This window comes from Meriones unguiculatus, chromosome 8 (assembly GCF_030254825.1).
Source record: "Meriones unguiculatus strain TT.TT164.6M chromosome 8, Bangor_MerUng_6.1, whole genome shotgun sequence".
NCBI classification, from domain to species: domain Eukaryota; kingdom Metazoa; phylum Chordata; class Mammalia; order Rodentia; family Muridae; genus Meriones; species Meriones unguiculatus.
The window spans coordinates 2,871,171-2,894,930 of record NC_083356.1 but is presented as its reverse complement, the minus strand read 5'-3'; the positions used below and the strand labels follow the sequence as shown (position 1 = coordinate 2,894,930).

Here is a 23,760-nt window from a genome sequence, read left to right as displayed (position 1 = left end):
CTGGGATTGCAGGTGTGCACAATTGTTACTGGCTCAATTGTTACTTCTATTAGTTTAGCTCTTTGTCTGCCTGACTATCTACCTATCTGTCTATCTACTGTCTATCTATCATCTATCTATCTATCTTCAATACAGGGTTTCTCTGTGTAGCCCTGGCTGTCCTGGAACTCACTGTGTAGACCAGGCTGGCCCTGAACTCACAGACTCACCTGCCCCCGCCTCCAGAGTGCTGGCATTAAAGGTGTGCCCCACCATTGGCCGGCTCCGACCTTATTTTAGAGACAGCATCTCTCGCTGACCTTGTAGCTCACCGTTTCAGCTAGACTGATGGCCATGGCACTGGGATTGCAGGAGTGTGTCATCTGCTTGGCTCTGACCAGCAGGTTCTAGATTAGTAAAATGTTCTCACCGTCTGCTGGAGAGGACGTGAGAGTGAAATGAGACAGTGCCAAGAGCGCTTTGTAAACCACCCGTGCTGAGGACCAACGGGGCTCCCGGGTCACCTGCCCACCTTCACCCCTCAAGCACACAGGCCAAGAATAGGACGACAGTGGTTTTCCCGCCAGAAAAACATTCTTCTCTAACTGTAGCTTAGGAATCCAAACATGTGAGTCATGCATTAGGGTCCGGTTTTTACTTGAGCATTTTATTTCCTTTGAAGCACGCTTTGACTCCTCACTGAAGTACAGCAACTGTGGACATGTATGAAGCAGTGTGGCATTCAGCACGTGGCACAATGTGGACTATTAGTGCATTTAGCATCTATTCTCTATGCGTGCATGCTTGCCTGCATGTGTGTAGTGGGAAGAGGGCCTGGGGTCCCTGGAACTGGAGTTAGAGATGGTGCTGAGCCTCCAAGTCGGTGAACCCGGGTCCTCCGAGAGAGCACCCAGTGCTCTTACCACAGTGCTTAACCACTGAGCCATCCCCAGCTCAGGGATAGACTCTCCACGAACACAGAGCGCTGGAGCGCCGTCGGCCTTCGTGGCTGAGGTGGGAGGGGATGCTGGACAGAGCCCATGACTGACACACTGGGGAAACCCCAGACCTGTCACAGGCCTTTAGTATCACTGCAGAGGCAGAGGCAGGGGGATCTCTGGAGTTGGAGGCCAGCCTGGTCTACACAGCGAGTTTTGGGACAGTCAGGGCTACATAGTGAGGCCCTGCCTCAAAAATAATAAATGAATGAATAAATAAATAAATAGATTAAGCAACACAGTGATTGGTAAACTGTCAGTCCACGTGTTTTCTGTGTTGCCCTCATTTTCTTCTTTTCATATTCTGGGGAAGATTTAGAGGATTCTAGACTTCTAGGAAACGCTCTAAGAAGAAACATTTGCCATGTGCTGCCATATGATCACACAGAGACAGCAAGCGTGCAGGAAGGTGTCGGACTTGTGCTAAAAGGGTAAAAACTGGGTCCAATCCTTAACTTTCATGGAGAGAACAGATAACCTCGGGAATTTGAAAAAAAAAATCACCTGTGTTTCCTGTTGGTATTTAGTACTAGCTTACACAGACAGGAGAAACCGTGTTTCAGAGAAGAAAGAAGAAAACATGAAGACAGCGCCAGAGCCATGCAGCTAAGAGCACGGGGAAGGCATGGAGGGAGCAGAGGCCATAAATAACCACAGGAGAGAATCCTCAAACTGTTTTGGACAAGGAAGGAAGGAAGGAACCAAGGAAGGACGGGAGGGAAGGGAGGGAAAGGGGGGAAGAGAGGAAGAGGGAGGGAGGGAGGGGGAAGGAAGGAGGGGGAAGGATGGCATTGAGGTTTCTGGCAGAGGGCTGGGTCAGCTGACAGGTATGAGGACTAAGACAGCAGGACGACTATGGACAGAAAATGGTTTTCTAGGTTTACACAGGGCAGCCTCCTGCTCTCGGTGGTTGACAAGCCAGTGGAGGCTTCACAGCTGACTTTGAGGCCGTTTGCACAGAAGCCTGGAAGTCTGGAAACTGCACCCAGTGTGTCATTCATCTGGGAGGTACCACAACCCTACTCCAAAGTGAAAGTACTACCTGCCAGTAAGTGCCTTTAGAATATTTACGGTACCTCTAGGAAACCAGAAAGAGCCCATGGGAAGGAGGGGAGAGGAGGTTTTGATACCAGTGACAGCATAAATGGACAAAGTGACAGCGTCCTGCCGTGGTGAGCAACCTTCAACCCAGCACTCCCGGAGAAGAGAGCAGGGTGGGTCTCCAAAAGTCCGAGGCCAGCCTGGTCCACACAGCGCCTGCTGCACAATGGGAGGTGGAGAGCACAGCAGCTCTGAGGCCAGCTAGCCTGGAAAGTGCAGAACATTAGCAAGGTGGAATGAGAAAACAGATCCCAAACACACCCCAGCTCAATCTCTCCCCTCCCCCTTCTTTACTCCATACGTTCAGAAACACAAACACACGCTCGCTCCTGTGCACAGTAAACTACGTCAAATTTTAGAGTGTTTATTGTTCAGCGACAGCGATAGTTACAGCTGAAAAGGAAGCGCTTTGACGTGAATCTATGCCTCCATTCTACTTATTTTAGTGTTTCACTCTAAACCTTTTGCAGCCTCTGCCTCAGTTTACTCTCATGTGGACTCATAAGAATTCAAAGAGCCTTTACTCTCCGTGCACTCTAGGAAGACAGCAGTGCGCAGTCTTGAGGAGGTGAAGGATTCAGACACCAGGTACCTGACGCTTGACAAGGGAGAGGGGGCAGCCATGGGAAACAGCTGAGTCTTGACGCCCCTTGCTGGTGAATGTCAGGATTTACCAACATGCCAAGGATTCACAGACCTCCCCTCTCCCGCCTGTCAGCTTCCCTCTTTCAATTCAGCCCCAGGACCTTGTAGAAGCCACAGCAGCATCTGCCTCCTCTGACAGCTAATCCCCTCTGGCTGAACTCCCCAGAGCAGGGATTCTGTCAGCCACGTGTGTCCCCCGGCACAGGCAGAATCTGCCCAGGTGCCCGGTTAGGAAAGATGCCCGGATCTGGTCAAACTTGCCAGGCATATCCCAAGACTTGTTTCGTTTTCTCGAGGCAGGATTTCACGCAGCTCAGGTCGGCCCCCAAGGATGGTGCAGCCGAAGGCCACACTGAACTCTGACCCTCCTGTCCTGCTCACCAGGTGCTACAACTGCTGTCATGCGTCACCGACTCCAGCTTGAACTCAGCCGACCGAGGTGATGCACATCTTTAATCCCAGCACCCAGTGGGCAGAGGCAGGAGTATCTCTAGTTCAAAGCCAGCTTGCCCTATCTACATGGTGAGTTTCAGGACAGCCAGGGCTACATAGGGAGACCCTGTCTCAAAGAGCCAACAACAGAAACTTAAACTTGAGGACAGCATTGTAACGGCCCAAGTTCAGAATATGGTTTTTAAATAAAAACTGTTTGTACAGAATTTGCATTTTTATGGAAGTGTTTGTGTTGGTGTGTGCACATGCTCGGCCTGTAAATACTGACCTAAAAGATTCATCATCCCCTGATTCTGCGGCTGCTGCATGAACCCCAGCTGCTGGGAGGATTCCTTTGTCCCTTCATGTTGCAATGCTGTGACAGTCTCAGGAACACACGAGGACCAATGTCAGGGCGTGCTTCTCGTGGGCACTGCTGGCGTGTGGCTGCCTGTCTGTTGCAGGTGTTCGCTCCTCTATGGACAAGGATTGCGTTAGACCTGGGTTCTGCAGTGTACCCAGAGGACAAAGCCAGAAGCTGGAAGCAAAGCCAGCTGCCTGTGAGTGCTGGCTGTCAGAAAAAGGTCCTCTCCCTGTGTCCCCAACCATAACAGGTGCTTAGAAAGGATGAAGCCTCCACACACTCAGCAGGCAGTTCAGATCTACGGTGTTTTCCTAGAAAGTGGTTGCGGGTCGGCAAGATGGTTCAGGGAGTCAAGGTGCTTGCTGGCAAGCCTGATGACCCCCGGAAGCTGAATAGTGGAAGAAGAAAATGGATTCCCGAGCTCCCCACAAGGGTGTGTGCCCAACAAATAACTGTAGAAAAGAGGTGGGATTTGCTCTCAGAAGACCAGGGGTCCCAACACCCACACGGCAGCTCACAGCAAGCTGCACAGGAATGCATCCATTGTACGTACATACAGGCAGGGAAACCCCACAAACACACACAAACAAATACATCTTTAAAAAGAGAAGAAAAATGGCCTTTATAAAACTGGGTGTGATGGCGGCCAATAACCCCGGGAGCCAGAGGCAGGAGGGTCACAAGTTCCAGGCTGGCCTGGGGTATGTTGTGAAACCCACTCTGGTGGGTGGGTGGGAGACTTTACTATGCAGTACTGTCTCTGCTCAAAACTGCAATCCTCCTGCCTCAGCCCTCCTGCATGGAAGACACCTTCTCTTGGGAAGCCTACTTTGTAATGTTCCGGAGTGAATGAAGAGTATCTTTATTGCTTAAAAAGCAATGCCAAGATTGCTGGTAGCAACCCATGCACACTTACAAACTCAGACGACACTGAGCCGTGGAGTGGCATTTAAAGGAGGATGGAAGGGCTCGGGAAGCTCATCTGTTCCCTTCAGCTGGGCTAGGGGAGGCCCCCGGGAGGAACGCTCTATAAACAAATACCACTGAACGCCCGGCTCTTAAGATACGGCAGGGGACTAACCCCATGGTGGGTTCGCAGGCTACCATGTCACAAGCCTGCATGTTCTCCGCCTGTCCTTCCCAGTGAGGTGACACGCAGCTATGCAGCAGAAACTCAGTAACAGTTACTTAACGGCAGGGCACCCTTTCACAAGTAAACCTCACAGGGTTTAATCCCGGGAATGTAGGTTCACGTAGACTGTGCTAATACTTGCTATCATTTGAATACATCCCCCAAATGTCCGTGTTCGAAGCTTGGTCCCAGTGTGTGAGGCTGAGGCGGGAGGAGTCTCTGAGCAGGTGTAGTGAGAGGAGGTTAGGCCATGGGGAGAGATGGAAACAGCTCCGTGGAAGCTCATTTTCGTGAGGGCAAGGTGTTGCCAAGGGCAGCCCTTGTAGGGAGCTAAGGTGATGACTGAGAGGGCGGCATAAACTCCATTTTGTCTCCATTGTTGGACCAGGCCCGACTTTAAAGTCATCAGCCCTAGGAACTAGACCATAGGTCTCCAATTCCAAGAGCAGGACCCTACAATCCCCTACCCAAGGAACAGCCTGGAGATAAGCACAGGGGAAGGTATCGTACCCCAGGATGGGGCCTCTGAGCCAGGCAGCCTTGCCTCACCCTTGCTAGAATTCCCCCGGTGGAAGAAGGCCTGCGCTCCTTCGCGTAGGGTCGACATTTTGTAGGATGGTTTGACCCCTGCGTGCAGGCTTTCTTGAAATAAATCACACTCGCCAGTTGCATATGTGAGTGGGGCCTCCCTGCAGTGACTTCGGACCTAACAATAGTCATGGGGTTGAGGTCAGCTGGGGTGGAGGCAGGGAGAAACTATGAATGAACCTATCTCGTCTCGCTCCTGGTTTCCTGGTGTGTCCTCTTTCCCAAGCCAGTGGGCCCCCTAAGTGTGGTCACCCTGGGACACAGACAAGGGCCCCCAGTAAAGAGAAGTGATAGTGCCATGTCTGTGAGCTGGTCTGTGGGCTAAGGAACTCTCTTTTCTGGCAGAGTCCATTGTTCTCCGCTATCTTATAAGAAACAGGCTAACACTGCTGTATAATGCCACAGACCCCAGACTTGTTGCCACACAGCAGAAAACGCTGCTCCTGGCTCACTTGTTTCCAAACTTATATTGTTGGTGTCTAGGGTATTATATTGTTAGTGTCTAGGGTATTATATTGTTGGTGTCTAGAGCATTTTGCCTGTGTGTGTATATATATGTGTATGTGAGTATGAGAGTGTCTGCATGTGTGTGCATGTGCACGTGAGAAGCTGGAAGAGGGCATTGTGCTCCCTGGGAAGATGGGAGCAGCCAGTGCTCTTGGCCTCTGTGGTCCCTTGTTTTGAGACAAGGCCTTGCTATGGCCTTGAACTCGGGACCCTCCTGACCCTCCATAGGCTCAGGCTCCTATGCTCTGAGGCTGCAGGCACAGATCACCACATCCAGCTAAGTGTTTAATGTGCTCCTGTTATTCTTTAGGTTGTGCTTTTGTTTGTGTGTGTATGGCCATGTGTACAGGAGTCATGGCGTGAGTGAGACTCAGACAGTGACTTGTGAGGTTGGTTTTCTCTTTCTACCACGTGGGTCCCCAGGGTGGAACTCAGGTCATCCGCCATGGTGCCACGCATCTTTACCTACAGCATTTACATTTTTTTATTTAAATGTTTTTAGAAGTTTTTTTTACGTGTACATTTTGCCTACATGTATTGAGTGTGCACCACACTTGTGCCTGGTGCCTGGAGTCCAGAAGAGGGCGCTGGACCCTGGAACTGGAGATAGGGATGGGTGTGAGCCTCCGGTGGGTGCTGGGAACCAGATGGAGACCCTCTACAAGAGCTAAGAGCTAACCCAGCAAGCTCTCTCCCCGCACCCCCACCCGCCTTTCAAAAGCAAACCGCCCAGCCCTGGGGTTAGAGCTGGGCACACAGGAGGAGCCTGGCCTGCTGCCCTCGACCCTCCCTCCAGAGTGCGGGACTGCTGGTGTGCACCACAGGCCTGGGGTCACACTGTGTTTACTTTGTGAGCACTGGGCTGCAGTGAGGGCTCCCCGAAGGCTGCCGGGCCGTCCAGCTCCAGCTCTGACACGCCCACCCCAGGCTCCCTCCTAATCGCCAGTCTCCTGATGGACTTGGTCGCCTTACGTCTCCTGCTGACGAGAGCGCAGTGCGGCCTCAGGTGATGCTTGTGAGTATGTGGCAACTGATCTTGGCTCGTGCTCACACACAGTGACCTACAGAAACCCTCAGGAGTTCCTGACCTCTGTCCAACCACCTCACCTCTGTATGAGCTGTGAAACAGGGGTCGTCTTATCATCAGCCTTTCTTCTCCAGAATCGCCTCCCAGGGGACGTGCCGAGAAACAGAACTGGGGGAGGGGTGGCTACGTAAGAAATCGGTTCATCGAGGACCACAGCTGGTGCACACGAGACTGACGCGCAGACGTCGATGACCACGGAGAACACGCCAGTGGCGCCGACTCTGCCTCAGCTGTTAGGTCAGAACTGTGACCTGAGCTCGTCTCTTACTCGTGAGGCGTTTGCGCAGGCATAGTGAGCACGCCTTAATCTCAGCACGTGGAGGGGCTGAGGCCGCGGGAGCTCTGTGAGGCCAGCCTGGTCTACATAACAAGTTCCAGGCCAGCCAGAGCTACATAGTGAGACTGCCTTAAAAAAAAAAAAAAAAAAAAAAAAAAAAAAAAAAACGGGCCGTGAAATGGGAGTGAAGAAACTGTAAAGTGTCAATTTAGAAAACTCCCTGGAGCCAGGTATGGTGGCACACACCTTTGATCCTATCGCTCAGGAGGCAGAGGCAGGAGGATATCTGTGAGTTCCAGGCCAGCCTGGTCTACAGGGTGAGTTCTAGAACAGCCAAGGCTACACAGAGAAATGGTGTCTCAAAAAAAAACAAAACAAAAAAACACCCCCAAAGAAGATGGTTATGATAAGTATATGTGTGTGAGTGTGTATGTGTGTGAGTGTGTGCCCCCGGCCTAGCCTAAGATAAGCAAGCACTCTACAGGTGAGCAGTAACCCTAGACAGAGCTTTTAGTTATTAAATATGAACTTTATTATAAAAAGCTTAGCAACTGGGACTTTAAAGTCTACAGCCTGTGCACAGGCAGGCGTGTGGACTGACCGCCTGGGTTCCCATCTAGTCCAGGCCTCACCCCACTGCCACGCACATCCTGAGATGCCTTACACAGAGCTGGGACCTAGCTGCGACGTGCGGAGCGTCAGCACTTCAAGCAGAAAGCCAGGACACCGCGATGACACGGACAGAAAAACCCGGTAACAAACTCAGCCGCGTGAGCACAAGGACGGAAGACCGGGGCTGCGGAGGCGCCGCAGGGGCGAGGCGCCCGCCCAGCGAGAGCTGGGTGCGGGCCCCGGGCACCGCGCAAACCCGGGTGTGGCAGCAAGCCTGGAACCCAGTGTTGAGGCCCAGGGGCAGGAGGATGCCCGACTCACTGGTCGGCCAGCCCGGCCAACCGGTGAGCTCCTGTGGCCGCCGCAAGCACACACGTGCACAGGGACACATGAGCGTGCACACATGCAAACACACATACACACGCACACACAGAAATGCGCATGCTTGACACACACCTGCACGTGTTTTTTTTTTTTTTTTTTGAGACAGGTTTCAAAAAAACCTGTGCAGCCCTGGCTGTCCTAGACTTACTCTAGACCAGGCTGGCCTTGACCCCCAGAGCTCTGGGATTATAGGTGTGCGCCGCTGCCGGCCACACACACACTTTTATGAGCCAGTATCAAAGAACCAGTCTGTGGGTGACGATGAACTGAAACAACCAGCGCAGTAAAACTGCTTTAAAGACAGTCAGTTTGGAAAGCTCGCTGTGAAGAGCGCCTCATTCCTCTTCTCACTTTTCATTTAGACAGAACAAACACCTAATTCATCCGAGCATTTAAAAAAAAATCTATCAATTTTTATAAGCTTAAAATCTTACCCAAACTGGCACGTTTGGGCCTACATAAATATATATTGGTACATTTTAAACCCCAGAAGGGCACATACGTGTGTGGGGCGCTCGGCGGCAGCCCACTGCTGGCCGCTGGCCCCCGGTGACCGCTGGAGGCGCGAGTGTCTCTGAGCGCGCACAGCTGTGAGCCGACCCCAGCAGTCTGCCATCTTCATTCAGACACGTGAGCAAACTCACCCCGGAGCTAACGGGTTTGCTGACGCGTCCTTGGCACCGGAGTGCTCAGATTGTGTTCTTAAAGTGTCCCGGGCCGCTGGTCATCTGGACACAAACAGGTCCAGATCCACGTTGTTCAGAAGGTAGAGCTCAGGCTGGGCAGTCAGCCCCAGGTAGCACTGAGGGAAAAACACAGGAGAGAGTGAGTGCGTGGTGAGCTGACATAGTATTTTGGTTTCTTTTCTCAATTTTATTTCAGGAGAGAAAATGGCTTGCGAGCGTATGAGGCTTTTATTTACTTGTTTAAAGTTAAGGACATTTAGATTTTATTTATGTTAGATTTTTATTTATGTGCATCAGTGTTTTGCCTTCAATGTGCAGTGTGCACGCGTGCCCACAGCGGTCAGAAGGAGGCCACTAGGTCCCTGGAAGCGGAACTATAGATGGTTGCGAGCCATCATGTGGATGCTAGGAACTGAACCCAGGTCCTCCGCACGAGCAGACAGTGCTCTTAACCACTGACCCATCTCTCCAGCCCATCGGGGACAATTTTAGAGTCTAAAAGAAAAAGGCCAGGGCAGGCAAGCTGCCGGTGGGGAACGTGGAGAAGCAGGGAAGAGCCTTGAAGTTGAGTTAGGGCAGCACGGAGGTCTGCCCCTCGACGGCTAAGGAACCAGGAGGCAGAGAGGGCGCTTTAGAGAAAGGGAGAAGCCCAGGACGTCAGAGAAGGTGAGCTCTGAACACGCACAGGAGCTGAGGTGCTTCGCCCGCGCGCTTAGTGTCTGCCCGAGTGCTTTCTAGTCCTTAATAACGGAGCGGAAAGAGTTAAGGGTGGAGACTGTGCCCAATGGATTCTGTCTGGTGACGCTGTAAGGCTGGGGTAGAACTTTAGAATAATGTGACCAAACACACACAACGCTTTTGTGCTTTAGCACTGCGTACTGGAAACCTGATCTGAGGAGAGGGGAAGCCTGAGCCCTTAGTCTGGTCCCATTGCCCTCAGGAGCCTCCCCGGGAAAGCAGAGGGCTCCGGGCCCTCTGCTGGCGAGCCTGAGTCGGGACCTCAGCGGCCTTCCTGCCAGGCACTTTGCTGAAGATGCTCCTGACCCAGGACCAGCCCCGCTGCCACCTGTGTGATTCCGGATGTGACCCTGACCCTCCAGACGCTAAAAGGCATTTCCAGAGCTCGGCCCTGTGAACCAGATGCGGACGCTTGCTGGGATCTGTGAGCCCGTGCTGCTTTTCTCCCTAAGCAACCCTGTCGGGCCTGGAACTCGCTATATAACTAAATCGGCTGGCCTCGGGCTCAGAGATGTGCCGCCTCTGCTCCCCAGAACTAAAGGGGTGCTCTGCCATACCTGTTGTGCTTATCTGTCCATGATGCATTTTGGGATGACTGACTTTCATGTCAGTCGGGGCGTTAGGAAGACTCTTGGTACCGACAGTCTTGTGTTACTGTAGTGTGCAGCCTGCAAATCTGTGTGAAGGAACTACAGCCATATACCCACGTGCAAAAAGCACTGGAGTGTGTGAGAGTGTGGAGGCCCAGCTTTCGTCCTTCCCATGTGTCCTTTGGGTTTCCCCTTATATTCAGAACTGGAGACCACACCCAGGCCATCTGCATGACAGCCACACGCTTTACTGCCTAGCTAACCCTAATCCATGGGTTTTCAGGTCTCTGTCTGCAGCCCTGGCTGTCCTGGAACTCACAGGCACTGGGATCACAGTCAGGCACCACACACGCTCTCCTGAACCTTTCCTTTCTTGTGTGAAAACGGGAATGTGCGCCATCTGGAGATGGCGAGCACACGGGTGAGACCTCCCCCCAGCCTTCAGGAAGTTTCTAGTGAGCACATCACACATTACCCCACATCACCTCACAGGAGCGCCGTCAGAGTGTGTGAAGGAGACACAGACCCTGTGGTGGCCTGGATCAAAGCGTTCCCAGCCAGTGTGGGAAGAAGACCCTGGCACTTCAGGTCTGGCTTAAGGAACGAATAACTATTGATGGACTCATTGACGATTCATGGAAACCTGTCCCAAGCCAGCAGACGGTGGGTTTCCTCACTCCCTGACATTAGAGTATTTCCCTGTAGGTATCTTGACTGGAGAATTGTTTTGCCAGTTCTGAGACACTGAGGTGTGGTTCGTATGGGTTAAGATGCTCTGGGTGTGTTCGGGCGGCACACACACAGACCTGTTATTGGTTCTTACCTATACAGAGCCCTGTCTGTCCTCTAAGCCTGACACAAGCACCCGGAATTGCCGCCATGCTGGAACAGGTTTCCCTGTGCAGCCACCGTGGCCCTGAGCTGGCTGTGTAGCCCGCCGTGGCCCTGAGCTGGCTGTGTGTGTAGCCCGCTGTGGCCCTGAGCTGTGAATGTAGCCCATGGTGGCCCTGAGCTATGAATGTAGCCCGCCGTGGCCCTGAGCTGTGTATGTAGCCCATGGTGGCCCTGAGCTGGCTGTGAATGTAGCCCGCCGTGGCCCTGAGCTGGCTGTGTGTGTAACCCACGGTGGCCCTGAGCTGGCTGTGTGTGTAGCCCACGGTGGCCCTGAGCTGGCTGTATGTAGCCCGCTGTGGCCCTGAGCTGACTGTGAATGTAGCCCACGGTGGCCCTGAGCTGGCTGTATGTAGCCCGCTGTGGCCCTGAGCTGACTGTGAATGTAGCCCACGGTGGCCCTGAGCTGTGAATGTAGCCCGCCGTGGCCCTGAGCTGTGTGTGTAGCCCACGGTGGCCCTGAGCTGTGAATGTAGCCCGCCGTGGCCCTGAGCTGTGTGTGTAGCCCACGGTGGCCCTGAGCTGTGTGTGTAGCCCACGGTGGCCCTGAGCTGGCTGTGCAGCTCTGCTGCCTTCCTCTGCCAGGCCTCTCAAGCGTAACTCAAGGTTCCGAGTATGCCACCACAGCTGACTGAAATGGTGCGGTGTTGAGAGCCCTGCCCACGCTGGGGAGCACTTGAAGGCCAGGCTGTGCACTGCACACGGCGGTGTGGGGATGTGGGGACAGGTCCTCTGGCCGAAAGCTGCTCAGGTTCTACCGACAACCACACACTTATTGGCAACATGAATCAGAAAAGCTTTAAGCCCTTCGGTCGCCTCTCACTATAGAGGGTAAGTGCCTTGACACGAGAACTTTAAGCCGGTGGTGGCACACACCTTTACTTCCAGCACTCAGGAGGCAGAGGCCAGTGGGTCTCTGAGTTCAAGGACAGCCAGGGCTACACAGAGAAACCCTGTCTTGAAAAACCAAAAAAAAAAAAAAAAAAAGGAAGAAAAGACATTTGAGAAAGAGTGAGCAAGCAAGCATGAGAGAGCGAGAGAGAGAGAATGTGCAAACATGCAGATACCTACAAAGGCCAGAAGAAAGCCCTGGGTCCCCTGCGGTTGGAGTTACACGTGGCTGAGAACCACGTGATGCGGTGTCAGGCCTGATGCTGGGTCCTCTGAAGAGCAGCCCCTGCTTTGAGAACTAGCACTCAATTTCAGTGACTGCCACTTTTCTCTACACGTGAGGTTACGGGAAAGCCTAACTTCGGGTTCCGGAAATTGCTTTCATTTCTAGATTAGCTCTGAAATGAAGCCAAAGTTATGGGAAGTTTCGTGAATCAAGTCTGCGCGGATCATTCGCAGAGGCAGGGAGGGGCTTCGACAAGGCAGCATGAGGCTTGCCTGCCTGCCTGGGGATAGCCAAGTAAGGCCATATTCCCCCGCCACGGGCCTGGTGACAAAGCGGCTGGCTCACTGTGCCCGAGGCTCGCCCCCTTCACATAGGGCGATGGCGCCACTCTGCATTGACACGGGTCAGCCAGCCCACGCATCATCTGGCTTTAAGCTAAGTGACTCTGGTTTCTCTCATTACATTTTTACTGTTTGGCAACAATACATATTGTAAGAGCCTTCCTGGAGGGTGAGGCAAGACGACAGAAAGGCAAACACTCCCGAGCAGACAAGTTTTCTCTCTCAAAATGGTAAAGTTATGGCTTAACCACAACAAAATTCTTTAAATGGGGAAATTAAATTAATTTTCATTAAGCAAAGAATTGTAAGGTATTATTTGATGTGCATGCACGTGGGATGGGTGTGCGAGTGCCACAGAGCACGTGTGGAGATCTGAGACAACTCTCTGGAGTTGGTTCTCCTCGCCCCAATGTGAGGTGTGCTGGCATCCATACCCTTGACGCCATCTCTCTGCCCTTGAGGTGAGATTAGCGTCTTGGTGTCTACAACTAACCAGCCCTCCAGGAGGACTGAAATCATTTACTTCTCTGTCCCTTCAGGAGCCGAGCACTGACTCCGGTGCCTCAAGTATGTCACTCCTGATGGCTGACATGCCTGTCTGTGTTTCTAAGTTGTTCAGACACTCTCAATAGTGTTTTCAATGTTTAAAAAAACACAGCCAGGAATCCAAACAGGAAAAAGGAAAGTTTTGTTTTGTTTTAATCACAGATCAAGTGTACAAGCTGTTCAAGGTTCACTGAGAGCCTTACTGCAGCCACTTGCTGCCCCCACAGGACCTGGCAGGCAAGTGCCAGAGCACTGAGGAGTACAATTAGTTCATATCACACGACAAGGACCAATTCAGAGAAGGAACAAAGATGGCTCACAAATACACTGCCAGACCACACTGGCGTGGAGGGCTAGGAGTTTTTACACACTGTAACGGCGAGACAAGATTACAGAAAGCCAAACGTTTGCTTTAGAGCAGAGGAAGGAAGGACAAATTTCATCTCACAAAATGGTAAAGAGTACTGTACAGAAAACTGCTGGAAGTACACTTTTCCTGGGGAAATCAAATGAACAGGGAGCTTTGTTTTCTTTTTCTGACACCATAAAATATGACAGTCACAGTTTAAAAAGATCACGTAACACAATCAAACCTTCTACCACTGTAAACAAATATAACACAGAAGCATTCTGGGCAGGGAGTGAGCGCAGCAGAACCTAGCACACACAAGGCCCCTCGGAGCTTTGGGCTGACTGTAGGTAGATCTGTGAACCTGGATACACCCGCACTCCCCCCCCCCCAAGTGTAAACGCTTCTAGAGCATCTGTGCAAGAATCCTGCTGCCGTCTCCCCAGCCTTTGCGTATTAGAGCCAGACAGCTTCCAGAGGTCAGTCTCAAGTGTGCTCAGAGCCCCGCCCGCTCGGTGTCAGGAGCGATGGTGGCAGGAGGGGCAGGTGAGAGAGGGCTGGAGGGCAGTGTTCTCAGCCCTTCTGTGCTGCGGCCCTTAACGCACTTCCTCATGCTGTTTTGGTTGCTACTTCAAAACCGTAACTTTGCTACTGTTATGAATCGTAATGTAGATATTTTCGGAGCCAGAGGTTTGCAAACGGGCAGCGACCCACAGGTTGAGAACCAGTGCTGCAGGGCACTGTCACCTGTGTCAGCTGAGGGGCTAAGGTCAACGCCAGCCAGGGAGAGCCTGCATCGGGAATCTATGCTGAGCTTTGACTGGAAGATGTTGCAATGATGCCACAGGGGCGGACAGCAAAGGTCAGTTGTTAGCCAGCCAGGGAGAAAGCTTCCAAGCCGAGGACGCCCTTCCGAGCCGCTCTCACTCCTGCTGCCCAGGACAATGGTCACATGCTTGTACTCATTCATCCCGCAAGGCAGCCAGACAGGTCTGCTGCGACAGCGCCCGGCCCAGGCTTGTCACTGAGCAGTCAGAAGTGGCCGCAGTGAGGGCAGCAGTCCCGGGCTGAAGACTCCAGAGCTTCGCCTGGCCTCAGCAGGCTTCTCTCTGAGGCAGCAGCCTTGCCCTACCTTGCCGGGAGAGAACCTCACAGCCACAGTGACGCCTACCGACTTGGCAAAGGTTAGGTCCAGAGCTCGTGGGGGGGAGTCATCTTGGACGTGAAACGGTGGCGGGTAAGAGGCATGGTTTGGTGGAGGGCGCTTTCGGGGAGAGCACCCTTCTGGGCGCAGTCTCATGACAGAGTCAGCTCACGAGCGCTGCTCTCTCGGAAGAGGAAGGCAGAGACTCCATGACGGTGTGTACTTAAGATTAAATACTATCGGGAGCGCCTCATACTCCACAAAAGCTGCTGCCCTCGGGGCAAGGAGAAAGCCTGCTGCGCTCCACTCTGGAAACAGCTTCTTTAGGTGGCGGGCAATGACTGGTGGGCAATGGCCGGTGGGCAGACCATCATTTGCCCACATCCACCTTAGCCCTACCCTTCTTACTTTCCACTGAGCAATTAAAAGTGGAAATAAACCCCTGAATTTAGCAGGGTGGTGGCGGCATACGCCTTTAATCCTAGCACTTGGGAGGTGGAGGCAAAGGCAGCCATAGCTCTGTGAGTTCGAGGCCAGCCTGGCCTACAGAGTGAGCTCCAGCTAGGGAGAAACCCTGTCTTGAAAAACGAGACAAAACCAAAGAAGCAAACAAAAACTCTGACCACACAGAAAGTAGCTGTCTCTAATTAATAATAAAGGATTAATCACTAGTTGGATTTTTCGTAATTAAAGTAACTTGAAGGGGAATCTAAAAGCACTTTATATTCCTTTCCACATCCAGTGTCTCTTGATAACATTTGTATGCCCGGAGCTACTATATCCTAAGTCACCTATGAAAAACCTAACTGCAATTCCTCATATTAAGAACATAGTGTGATTAATACATACAGAATTTGCTCTCAAAATCATAAAAACAAGCTATTAGCCATTAGGCAGCTACTTAGGAACTTAGTGTTGAAAACAGCTCACGGGAATTTTTTCAAAGTGCTCCAGCGTGAGACCCGCCCCCTGCCAAAACTAACCATCTTGTGAGCACACAGGGAAAGCCGGGAGTGACAGTGCACACCGCAGTCTCAGCACTCAGGAGGTGGAGACAGAAGGACTGCTGTAAGTCTGAGCGCAGCCTGGGCTACACAGTAAGTTTCAGCAAGATCCTATTTCACAAAAACAAAGCAAAGACCACACACACACACACACACACACACACACACACAGTGTTTCCCAACTGACAGTTGAGTCCTAACTGCAGCCTGTGCAAAGCACATACGTGTGGCTATGTTCACACAGTAAACCATAGAAACACACTGGCTCTGATGGCTCCCTGCAGAGACAGACAGACTGACCCAGTGTTTACTTAGAATTGCCACCGCTGGTGTCTTCGCTCAGCAGGACTTTAGAGATGCTTACCGAGCGCCCACAGTCCAGGAAAGACATGCCCAGCGCAATCAGACACTGCCAACCCTGGAATAGAAAACAAGAGCGTCACTCCACCAACACAGCACATGCAGTGCTACGCAGAGGCACGCCTGCGTCCTCCCAACACCCAGCTCTGTCCAAGTCAGGCTCTCCGACCCTCTGCTGCTTCAGAACATCCTGGAGTTCTCCCCAGCAAAGCCTTTCAACACTGGCTTCTCTGTGCTCCGGCGGCCATTTTCCCAGTTTCCCAAAGACACAGGTTTCGGCTAGAGAAGCCGCCACACAGCTGCTCCATGACACTCTTGGGTTTGACCTAAACAGCTGTTAGCAAGATGTGGACTGGGCCTACCTCTAAGACCAGGCTTGGACAATCCCTTGCCTTAGGGCCTGACTAACCCAGCCCTTCACACCTGATTTGCATAGAGGAACAGCTGGCGAACCTCTAAGGGAATTTGAAAATCATTCCTGCCAAGAACACACGCAACTACCAGGTGTCCAAGGTCTTTCGGTGAGCAGCACAGCCTTGTCGGCTCAAGCTGTGCTGGAAAGGAGAAAGATACACGGATCCAGGCCACATATTAAATACCCACTGAGGCCATTTCCTCAAGCAGGTTCTGTGGTAGACAGAGCATGTGAAGTGCTGCAGAGAGGAGAGGGCTCTAGCCCCATCGCTAACATTCTCCACAGCAGAAATGGCCTGGGCTCTGCTGCTTGTCATCTCCAACCTTAGTTTTTTCAGAACTCTGTGCCAAACAGATACTTGAATCTGTTCTTACTGCTATAGCTTTTTTTATAGCTTTTTAACTAGTAAAAGTCATGGGAAGGGCTAGGAAATAAGCAGCTCCGCTTTTGCCCTCTGCATGTGGGTCCCCATGTTTCCTGCCGTCACTCATTCCTTTGAGACAGGCTCTCTTGCCTGGAGCTAGGCTGGCAGACCTCTGTGATTCTCTGGTTGCTGTCTCCCTGCTGCGGTGCTGGGGTTACAGACAACCACAACATTCCAGTATTTTTATGTGGGTCCTGGGGATTTGAACTCAGGTCCCCTTATGTTTGCTGTGCAGCCCCTGAGCACTCTCGTTTCGCAAATATGACTTTCTCTTTAGGAGTTAAATATTGGATCCTTATAAAAATCAACAGAAATAGAAAAGTACCAGGTATGAAAAATTAAAATAAGCTAGGTGTGGTAGCCCGTGCCTTTAATCCCAGCATTCAGGAGGGAGAGGCAGGAGGATCTCTGTGAGGTAGAGAGAGGTCAGCCTGGTCTACAGATCAAGTTCCAGGTCAGCCAGGGTTACACAGAGAAACCCTGTCTCAAGAAACAACACCCCCTCACCCCTGCTCCACCACCAAACAACAACAAATAAATGAAATTTCAGAAACAGTTGATCTGACAATGCCATGCAATCGGCCTCAGTAAACTGCTGAGCTCTTTGGGGAACCTTTGTTTCTGAAGGACGGGTACCCCTCCTGTGCCATCCCAGGCCCCGGCGCCCTGCTCCCTTCACATGGGACTCACCAAGTAGAACACGAAGCCCAGATAAGCCACGCTCACCACTGCGGCCACCACGTACAGTGCCACGTGGCCGAGCTCCTGGACATAAACCACGACAAAGTACATGTTGATGGAGCAGACGATAAGGACCAGGATGCCACCTGCGATCCTCCAGCCTCTGCAAGAGGAAGGACTCATGTGACGGTCAGCTCACCACACACACTGCACTGTCTCACGGGGTGACCCGGACACGGTTGAGGGCAGTGTAAGGAGGGCGCCCTGGTGGTAAAGCGCGAGGAAAGGGGCTGCAGCAAACAGAGCCTCGTGTTTGCACCCCTGACTTAGGTGTGCACATGACGGAGTGCAGGTGCGGACACAGGTCTACTGCAGCGTGTGTGAGGGTCGGGGACCACCTCTGTGCGCTCACTGTTCTCCCTCCTCCTTTACGCGAGCCCCAGAGACCGACGGAGCTCAGGCTGTCAGGCTTGTTGGCAGGTGTTTACCCGCTGAGCCATCTCTCTGGCACAAAAACCTAGCGCGTAAGACCCTAAAGCTCAGACAGTCCTACAAGTGACTGAGCCATCTCATTACATGCTGGAACATGGTCCAGGAATGAGGTTGTGCGAGGGGCACAGAGAGAAAACTTGAGTGTCAGGAGCCTTGTGACCACAGTTTCTTCAGAAGAGTTCTTGTGAACACTGAACATGCTTTTGTGCCCTCGCATGTAGTGACAGGAGCGAGCTTACTTCAGATCGCTCACTACTGCTTGCTGGTATTTACTCAATTAAATGCTTACACTCTCCTCTCCATGCCTCTATAGAAATTCTCCACATCAGGCCAGATTGTGGGCACATCTGTAGGGGCTGATGTGGGAAGAACCGCCCAAGATGGGAGGCACCATCGCCTAGACTGCGCACCCTGACCCCTACAGGAAAGCCGCCGTCGGGCCTGAAGCAAACTTGCAGCAAGGATGTGCGCAGCAAGGATGTGCTCATCACGGCTGCTCGCGGCTGTGACGGGATCAGCTGCTTGCATCTGCCTGACTTCTCCCCAGCTTCCCACCCTGGGCTGCTTGTTGGCAGGGTGTCTGTCATGGCAGCAGAAACAAACAGCACACCCCACAGACCCTGTCAAGATGTGCACAAGATGCCACTAGCTGGTGCCTCTCCTGGACATCTGAACACACATTTTAAACTGCAGCGGCTGATACTGCGGGGCTTTAGGTCTGAAGGAGTGTTTTCTCCTCCCTTCCCATAACTCAACCTTTTCTTTCTAAGCCAAAGAGAAAGCAGACAGCAATTGCTTCTAGAAAGATGCGAAATGTGGACACATTTCCGAATGCCTGCCCAGTAAAAACCCCCCTCCCATGCCGCTCTGGAGAACGCTGACAAAGTACTCACATTCCGTTGGAAAACTCACTCATAACTGGCCGCAGGCTTGTGAACGTCAGGATAGGTATGAGGGCAAAGGGGAGCTGGAAAAGAGTCGATTGGATTATGTGGGTGTATCAGGTGGGATTATGTGGGTGCATTAGTTCTATCTTTTAAGCTGTGATAAGACCCTATGATGAAACCTGGAGAGGAGAAGGGTATTGGAGAGGGATTATCTGACTTACACCTCCAGGTCACAGGGTATCACTGAGAAGTCAGGGCAGGACCTGGACAGAAACTGGAGGAATGCTGCTTATTGGCACTGGCCTGGCTCGAGTTCTCCCTCTCCCCCTCCACATCAATCGTGGAAACTATTCTTCGGTTGAGGTTCTTGCTTCCCAGAGAGCACTGGCTACTGTACTGCCACAGCCAGCAGCGTGGTCCATGAAAGCAAATCAGAAGCCCTATGTCACCTATACAATGGGTAACAGTTCTTCCCATCACCTTGCCTTGGCCAAACATTACCTTTAATCCAGCACTAATCACAAGTTTAAGTGCCTTTTTTTTTTTTTAAAACACAAAACCACAACACCCTGGAGGCTAGGGACGGCTCAGTGGTTAGGAACACTTTGCTTGGCTGTTCCTGCAGAGGAACCAGGTCCAGTTCCCAGCGCCCACACAGCAGCTCACAACTGTCTGTAATGCCAGTTCCAGGGGATCTGATGCCCTCTTCTCAACTCTTCAGGTTCCAGGCATACACATAGTGCTCATATATACATGAAGGTAAAACACTAATACACATAAATGAAAATAAATAACATTTTGGATGTGACTTAATTCATAAGCTCCATAGGAGTTAGTGGTATTCTTAGAATTCATTTAATGATTTGCTCTTGCTGCATTAATGAGCTATAACACTGTGGATTTTTATGTATCACTAATTTACTTATTTATCTGTCTGTGTGTGTATAAGAGAGACAGAGACTGAGTGGGGAGAGGGAAGAGATGAGAGGGAGAGATGGATAGATGGATGGGTGGGTGGGTGGATAGATGGATGGGTGGGTAGATGGATGGGTGGATAGATGGATGGTGGATAGATGGATGAGTGGGTGGGTGGGTGGGTGGGTGGATAGATGGATGAGTGGGTGGGTGGATAGATGGATGGTGGGTAGATGGATGAGTGGGTAGATGGATGAGTGGGTGGGTAGGCACACCCATGTCATGGCTCAATGTGGAGGTCAGAGGTTGACTTTGTGGAGACAGTCCTTCCTCCTGTGTCTGCAGGGACCAGTTGGGGCTTTATGTTGATACAGTGCAGACACCACTTTATCCACCAAGCCATCTCGGTGGCCTCAGTTCTGTGCTTTATATGTTAAGCATAGCTCATAATTTCCATTTAATCAACTCCATGCCTCTTCCTCTCAGCCGCCCCTAGTGCCCAGCCTCCAGCAAGAAGCCTGGGCCCAAGGGTAGGACTGAAGGTGGCGTGATCTCACCCAGCTTCCCGCTCACCTGTAAGCTCTGCAGAACATTCAGGAAATCATTCATTCCTGTCAGATGCTCTACATCTTGGAAGACAGCAACAAGCAGAGTGGGGATGATGGCAATGGAGCGCGTCAGAATCACTCGGGCAAACCGTGACCATTTTAGGTTCAGGAATCCCTGAAAGGAAGCATGGGGGCTGGTGACCAACTGCATGTGACAGAAGGGGAGATGCTTGGGGGGTGGGGGCTTAGAAGCATGAGGTTAGCATGCAGGAGCTGTGCTATCTCCCCCCATGCAGCTCTGCACTCACCTCCATGACAAACTGGCCAGAGTAGGTTCCGGTCATGGTGGAGCTCTGTCCTGCAGCCAGGATGCCCACTGCCCAGATGTAGAGTGCCGCAGGCCCGAAGTAACATCCCAGCACAACACCCTGGACAGAGGGACACAGAAGCTGGTTGGTGACCTGCTCAGACAACACCAGCACGGCAGCACAGGGGACCTCCCTCCATCGTGAACACCAGCACCAAGTACCGTGCCGGGCACTGTGCATGATGAGGTTCTGCGCTGGCTTAGCGGCCTCCAGTCTCGCTCTGCTGGGTGGCCCTTCTTTCCTCAGCGCGGCCCTCCTCCCTCCTCCCTGTGCTCCATCACCTTCGCCTTTAACCTCCACCTTAAATACCGAAGGGCAGAACCCCACACTTCCCAAAGCGTGCTCCCTGAAGCTCCATTCTGAAAAATGGAGGGAGGGGTGCAGACAGTGAACCCCGCATGGGGAATGCAGCACAGGACCCTCTGTTCTTGGGGTCACGCTGGAACCCACCAAGGCCCAAGAGCACAGCACCAAGCTCTTCTGTCACTCCATTCGATGTGCGCAGAGCCCCTCTCCTACCCACCCTGGCTCCAAACGTGTACCTGGCATATGGGCCTGCCGCTCGGGAGCTACACATAGATCAGAAATGAACTCACAAAAGGGCCAGAGAAGCGGCTCCCGTCTCCCCGAGAGCAGAGACTGCAGCCGTGTGCTCACCCCTTTGTAGATGTCCACAGCCAAGGTCGAGTTGTCGTCAGGAAAGAGGTTAGTGTGGGGGCTGCTGCTGTTTCTACAGACATCAACCTAAAACCCAAAGCAGTTTAAAGTTTTTGTTTTAGGAAGAGCCAGAGAAGCAGCCCCCTCCATCTCAGTAAATTCCCCTGCATGAGATAAGCGGGAGGAAGCGCTCTCCAGGGCCACCATGCAGGTACAGCTGCTCCCGGAACCCTCCCCAGGCTTTTAACGCCCTAGAGCTTGCATGGCAATAAACAAATGCTGGAGCGTCAGATGAAACTAAGAGGAGAGAGCTCTAGGAAGGCATCTGTGGAGCATTCAAGAGGCTGCAGAGGGGGAACCTATCATGGTGGCGCACCCCTCTAATCCCAGTGCTCGGGAGGAAGAGGCAGGTGGAGTCCTGTGAGCTCCAGATCAGCCTGCTCTACAGAGTGAGTTTCAACTCTCCAGCCAGGGCCACACAGTTAAGACCCTATTTCAAAAACCAACACCCAATTCAAAACAAAAAAGAGAAAACAAAACAGAAGACTTCAAATGTGAGAGAACCAGGAATCAGGACACCTCAGCAAACAGAGCTAGGAGTCACAAAGGTCCTGTAGGAACAAATGATGGTCACAACTCAACAGGCATCTGGCCTGGAGCTCTGTGGTGGAGGGCCTGCTTAGCACTGAACTCAGGTTAGGTCCACCCCGGCATCTTAAAAGAAACTCCCCCAAAAACAAACAAAAACCCCTAAAAAAAACCAGAACAACAACAACATCCAACCAACCAACCAAAATACAGGGGCAGCAGCAGGCATTAAGGGGACTTGGAACTCACACAGCCCATGTCTGCCCTGCCACAGCGTGTGCTTCTTTTTGCTGAGTCCTAACCTGTCCTCAGCTTGGCCGTCGGGACGAGCACACAGGCAGGCAGGGGTTAATACAAGGGAAAGAGACATGAGCCAAAGAGCCAGGATGCTCTGTCTGTGAGAGCATGAGCAAGTGTGAGCCCAAGGCCAGCTCCTCCTACCCACCCCAGCAGGCGCCACAGCCCCACACCACAGGCGGGCTGGTGTGTCCCGACTGGAGGAGTGGGGTTGGGGGACGCCAGGCTGCAGGTAAACTTCCTTGGGTCCCACGTCCTGGCTCATTTGTGCTCCACTGCAGTATGCAGCCCTGGAATTCCCCACCCTGGCTTACTCACCACCTGATCGTTGGTTTTCCCAAAAAATGCTTCAGCAAAGACAGAGACGACGAAGACATTGATGATGAAGGAGACGAAGAGCGCAATGCAGGACTCGATGAAGAAGTACTTGTTGGCCTCTCGGACCTCCCGCTTGTTGGCGCGGTTGACCTGTCTAGACTGGAGAGAGCGGAGCGTCATCCCACCAGCTGCGGAGAGTGCCCTGGCCCAGCTCAGAACTCCGGAGTCAGCCGAAGGACTACGAGGGCAGACAACTGACTTGGTGAAAAAGGAGGCCTGAGCTCATGAAGCAAGAGGCTCCACAACCTTTGACAGCATTGCACAACCCCAAAACGGGGGAGCCAGTGGCCGGGCGACCACAGACGGAGCTCAGTCCTACGGCTGCCGGACCAAGGATCACACCTCTGAACTACCTCAGCAGAGGAGCTCCTGACTTGTTGGTAAAGCCCACCTCTTCTCCCGACCTCAAGACTTGCAGGCCCTTCATGAAGAATACCAGCCTGCAGTCTGTGGGTCACTTATCTTGGTCAGTCTGGCCAGGAACCTCAGAAGTAACGTGCCCCCAGCCTAGGTTCACACCCACGCTGTAGTTAAGGGGAGAGGCTCTGCTCACCTTGACGAGGGCAGAGTGCAGGTACATGTTGTGTGGCATGATGACGGCTCCCACGATCCCCACAGCCTGCTCCACCTGCGGGGTGTGGCACCCTGAACAGGACGGCACGAACATGCCCCTGAGAACTTGGCTTTGGCTGGGCTTCACTGTAACATACTACACAGCAACATAACGCCTGTTAGCCTGGACTGCACCACGGAAAGGGGAGAACAGCACGGGGGACACCCTGCGTCCTCTGCGCCTTTGCCACCTCGGTGACAACCACCAGGACCGCGAGGACTGCGGCATCAGTAGGCACTCGCCGGCATGCCCGAGGTCACCCCAGCAGCACCAGCACGAAGGGAACGACGGGCTGGTGCGCTCTGAATAAACGGCCCGCCACAGGCTCTGGCTGGACTCAGCGCCCTCTGGGTGCACCGCTGGCCACGTGGAGGAAACGCTGGCAGGCGAGCCTACCCGCAAGAAGCAGGGCAACAGGGCAAGCCGTCCTGGCCGAGCCATGCCCGGCCCCTCTGTGCTTCCTGTCTGTGCCGAGGGGGGGGTCTCCCACATAAATCTCCTGACACCAGGGTATCCTGCCCAAGGAACTGCGGGCCAACCTGAGCCCTCTGAAACCCTACTTAAGTAGACCCTTCCTCCTCCTGCTATTTTCCTCAAGTATTTTTGTTACAATTACACAAAGCTA

General features: G+C 52.6%; 1 protein-coding gene and 1 long non-coding RNA gene across 8 annotated transcripts in view; one reads left to right on the top strand and one right to left on the bottom strand.

Moving 5' to 3' along the window:
• Positions 1-3,331: 3,331 nt before the first annotated feature.
• The window catches only part of Slc11a2 (solute carrier family 11 member 2), a 39,170-nt gene continuing 18,741 nt past the window's right edge, over positions 3,332-23,760 (bottom strand). For 2 of the 5 annotated variants that reach the window (XM_021658007.2, XM_021658008.2), the window contains exons 9-17: positions 23,076-23,231; positions 22,463-22,621; positions 21,260-21,346; positions 20,543-20,662; positions 20,260-20,409; positions 18,778-18,851; positions 17,402-17,555; positions 15,877-15,930; positions 8,498-8,908 (exon numbers count right to left, since the gene is read on the bottom strand). In XM_021658007.2, coding sequence (XP_021513682.1) covers positions 8,831-8,908; positions 15,877-15,930; positions 17,402-17,555; positions 18,778-18,851; positions 20,260-20,409; positions 20,543-20,662; positions 21,260-21,346; positions 22,463-22,621; positions 23,076-23,231 — 1,032 coding nt within the window. In that variant the 3' untranslated portion in view covers positions 8,498-8,830. Of the gene's footprint in view, positions 3,632-6,853; positions 6,942-8,497; positions 8,909-15,876; positions 15,931-17,401; positions 17,556-18,777; positions 18,852-20,259; positions 20,410-20,542; positions 20,663-21,259; positions 21,347-22,462; positions 22,622-23,075; positions 23,232-23,760 lie in introns of those variants that run through there. The other 3 variants (XR_009593534.1, XR_002477186.2, XM_060388608.1) reach the window with 3 other exon arrangements.
• LOC132655742 (uncharacterized) lies at positions 13,153-19,584 on the top strand. 3 transcript variants are annotated; one of them, XR_009593536.1, is made up of 3 exons: positions 13,153-15,605; positions 17,367-17,581; positions 18,198-19,584. It is a non-coding gene; the product is annotated as an uncharacterized LOC132655742 (long non-coding RNA). The 3 variants fall into 3 exon arrangements; XR_009593535.1 differs by having other exon boundaries at positions 17,339-17,581; XR_009593537.1 differs by lacking the exon at positions 17,367-17,581.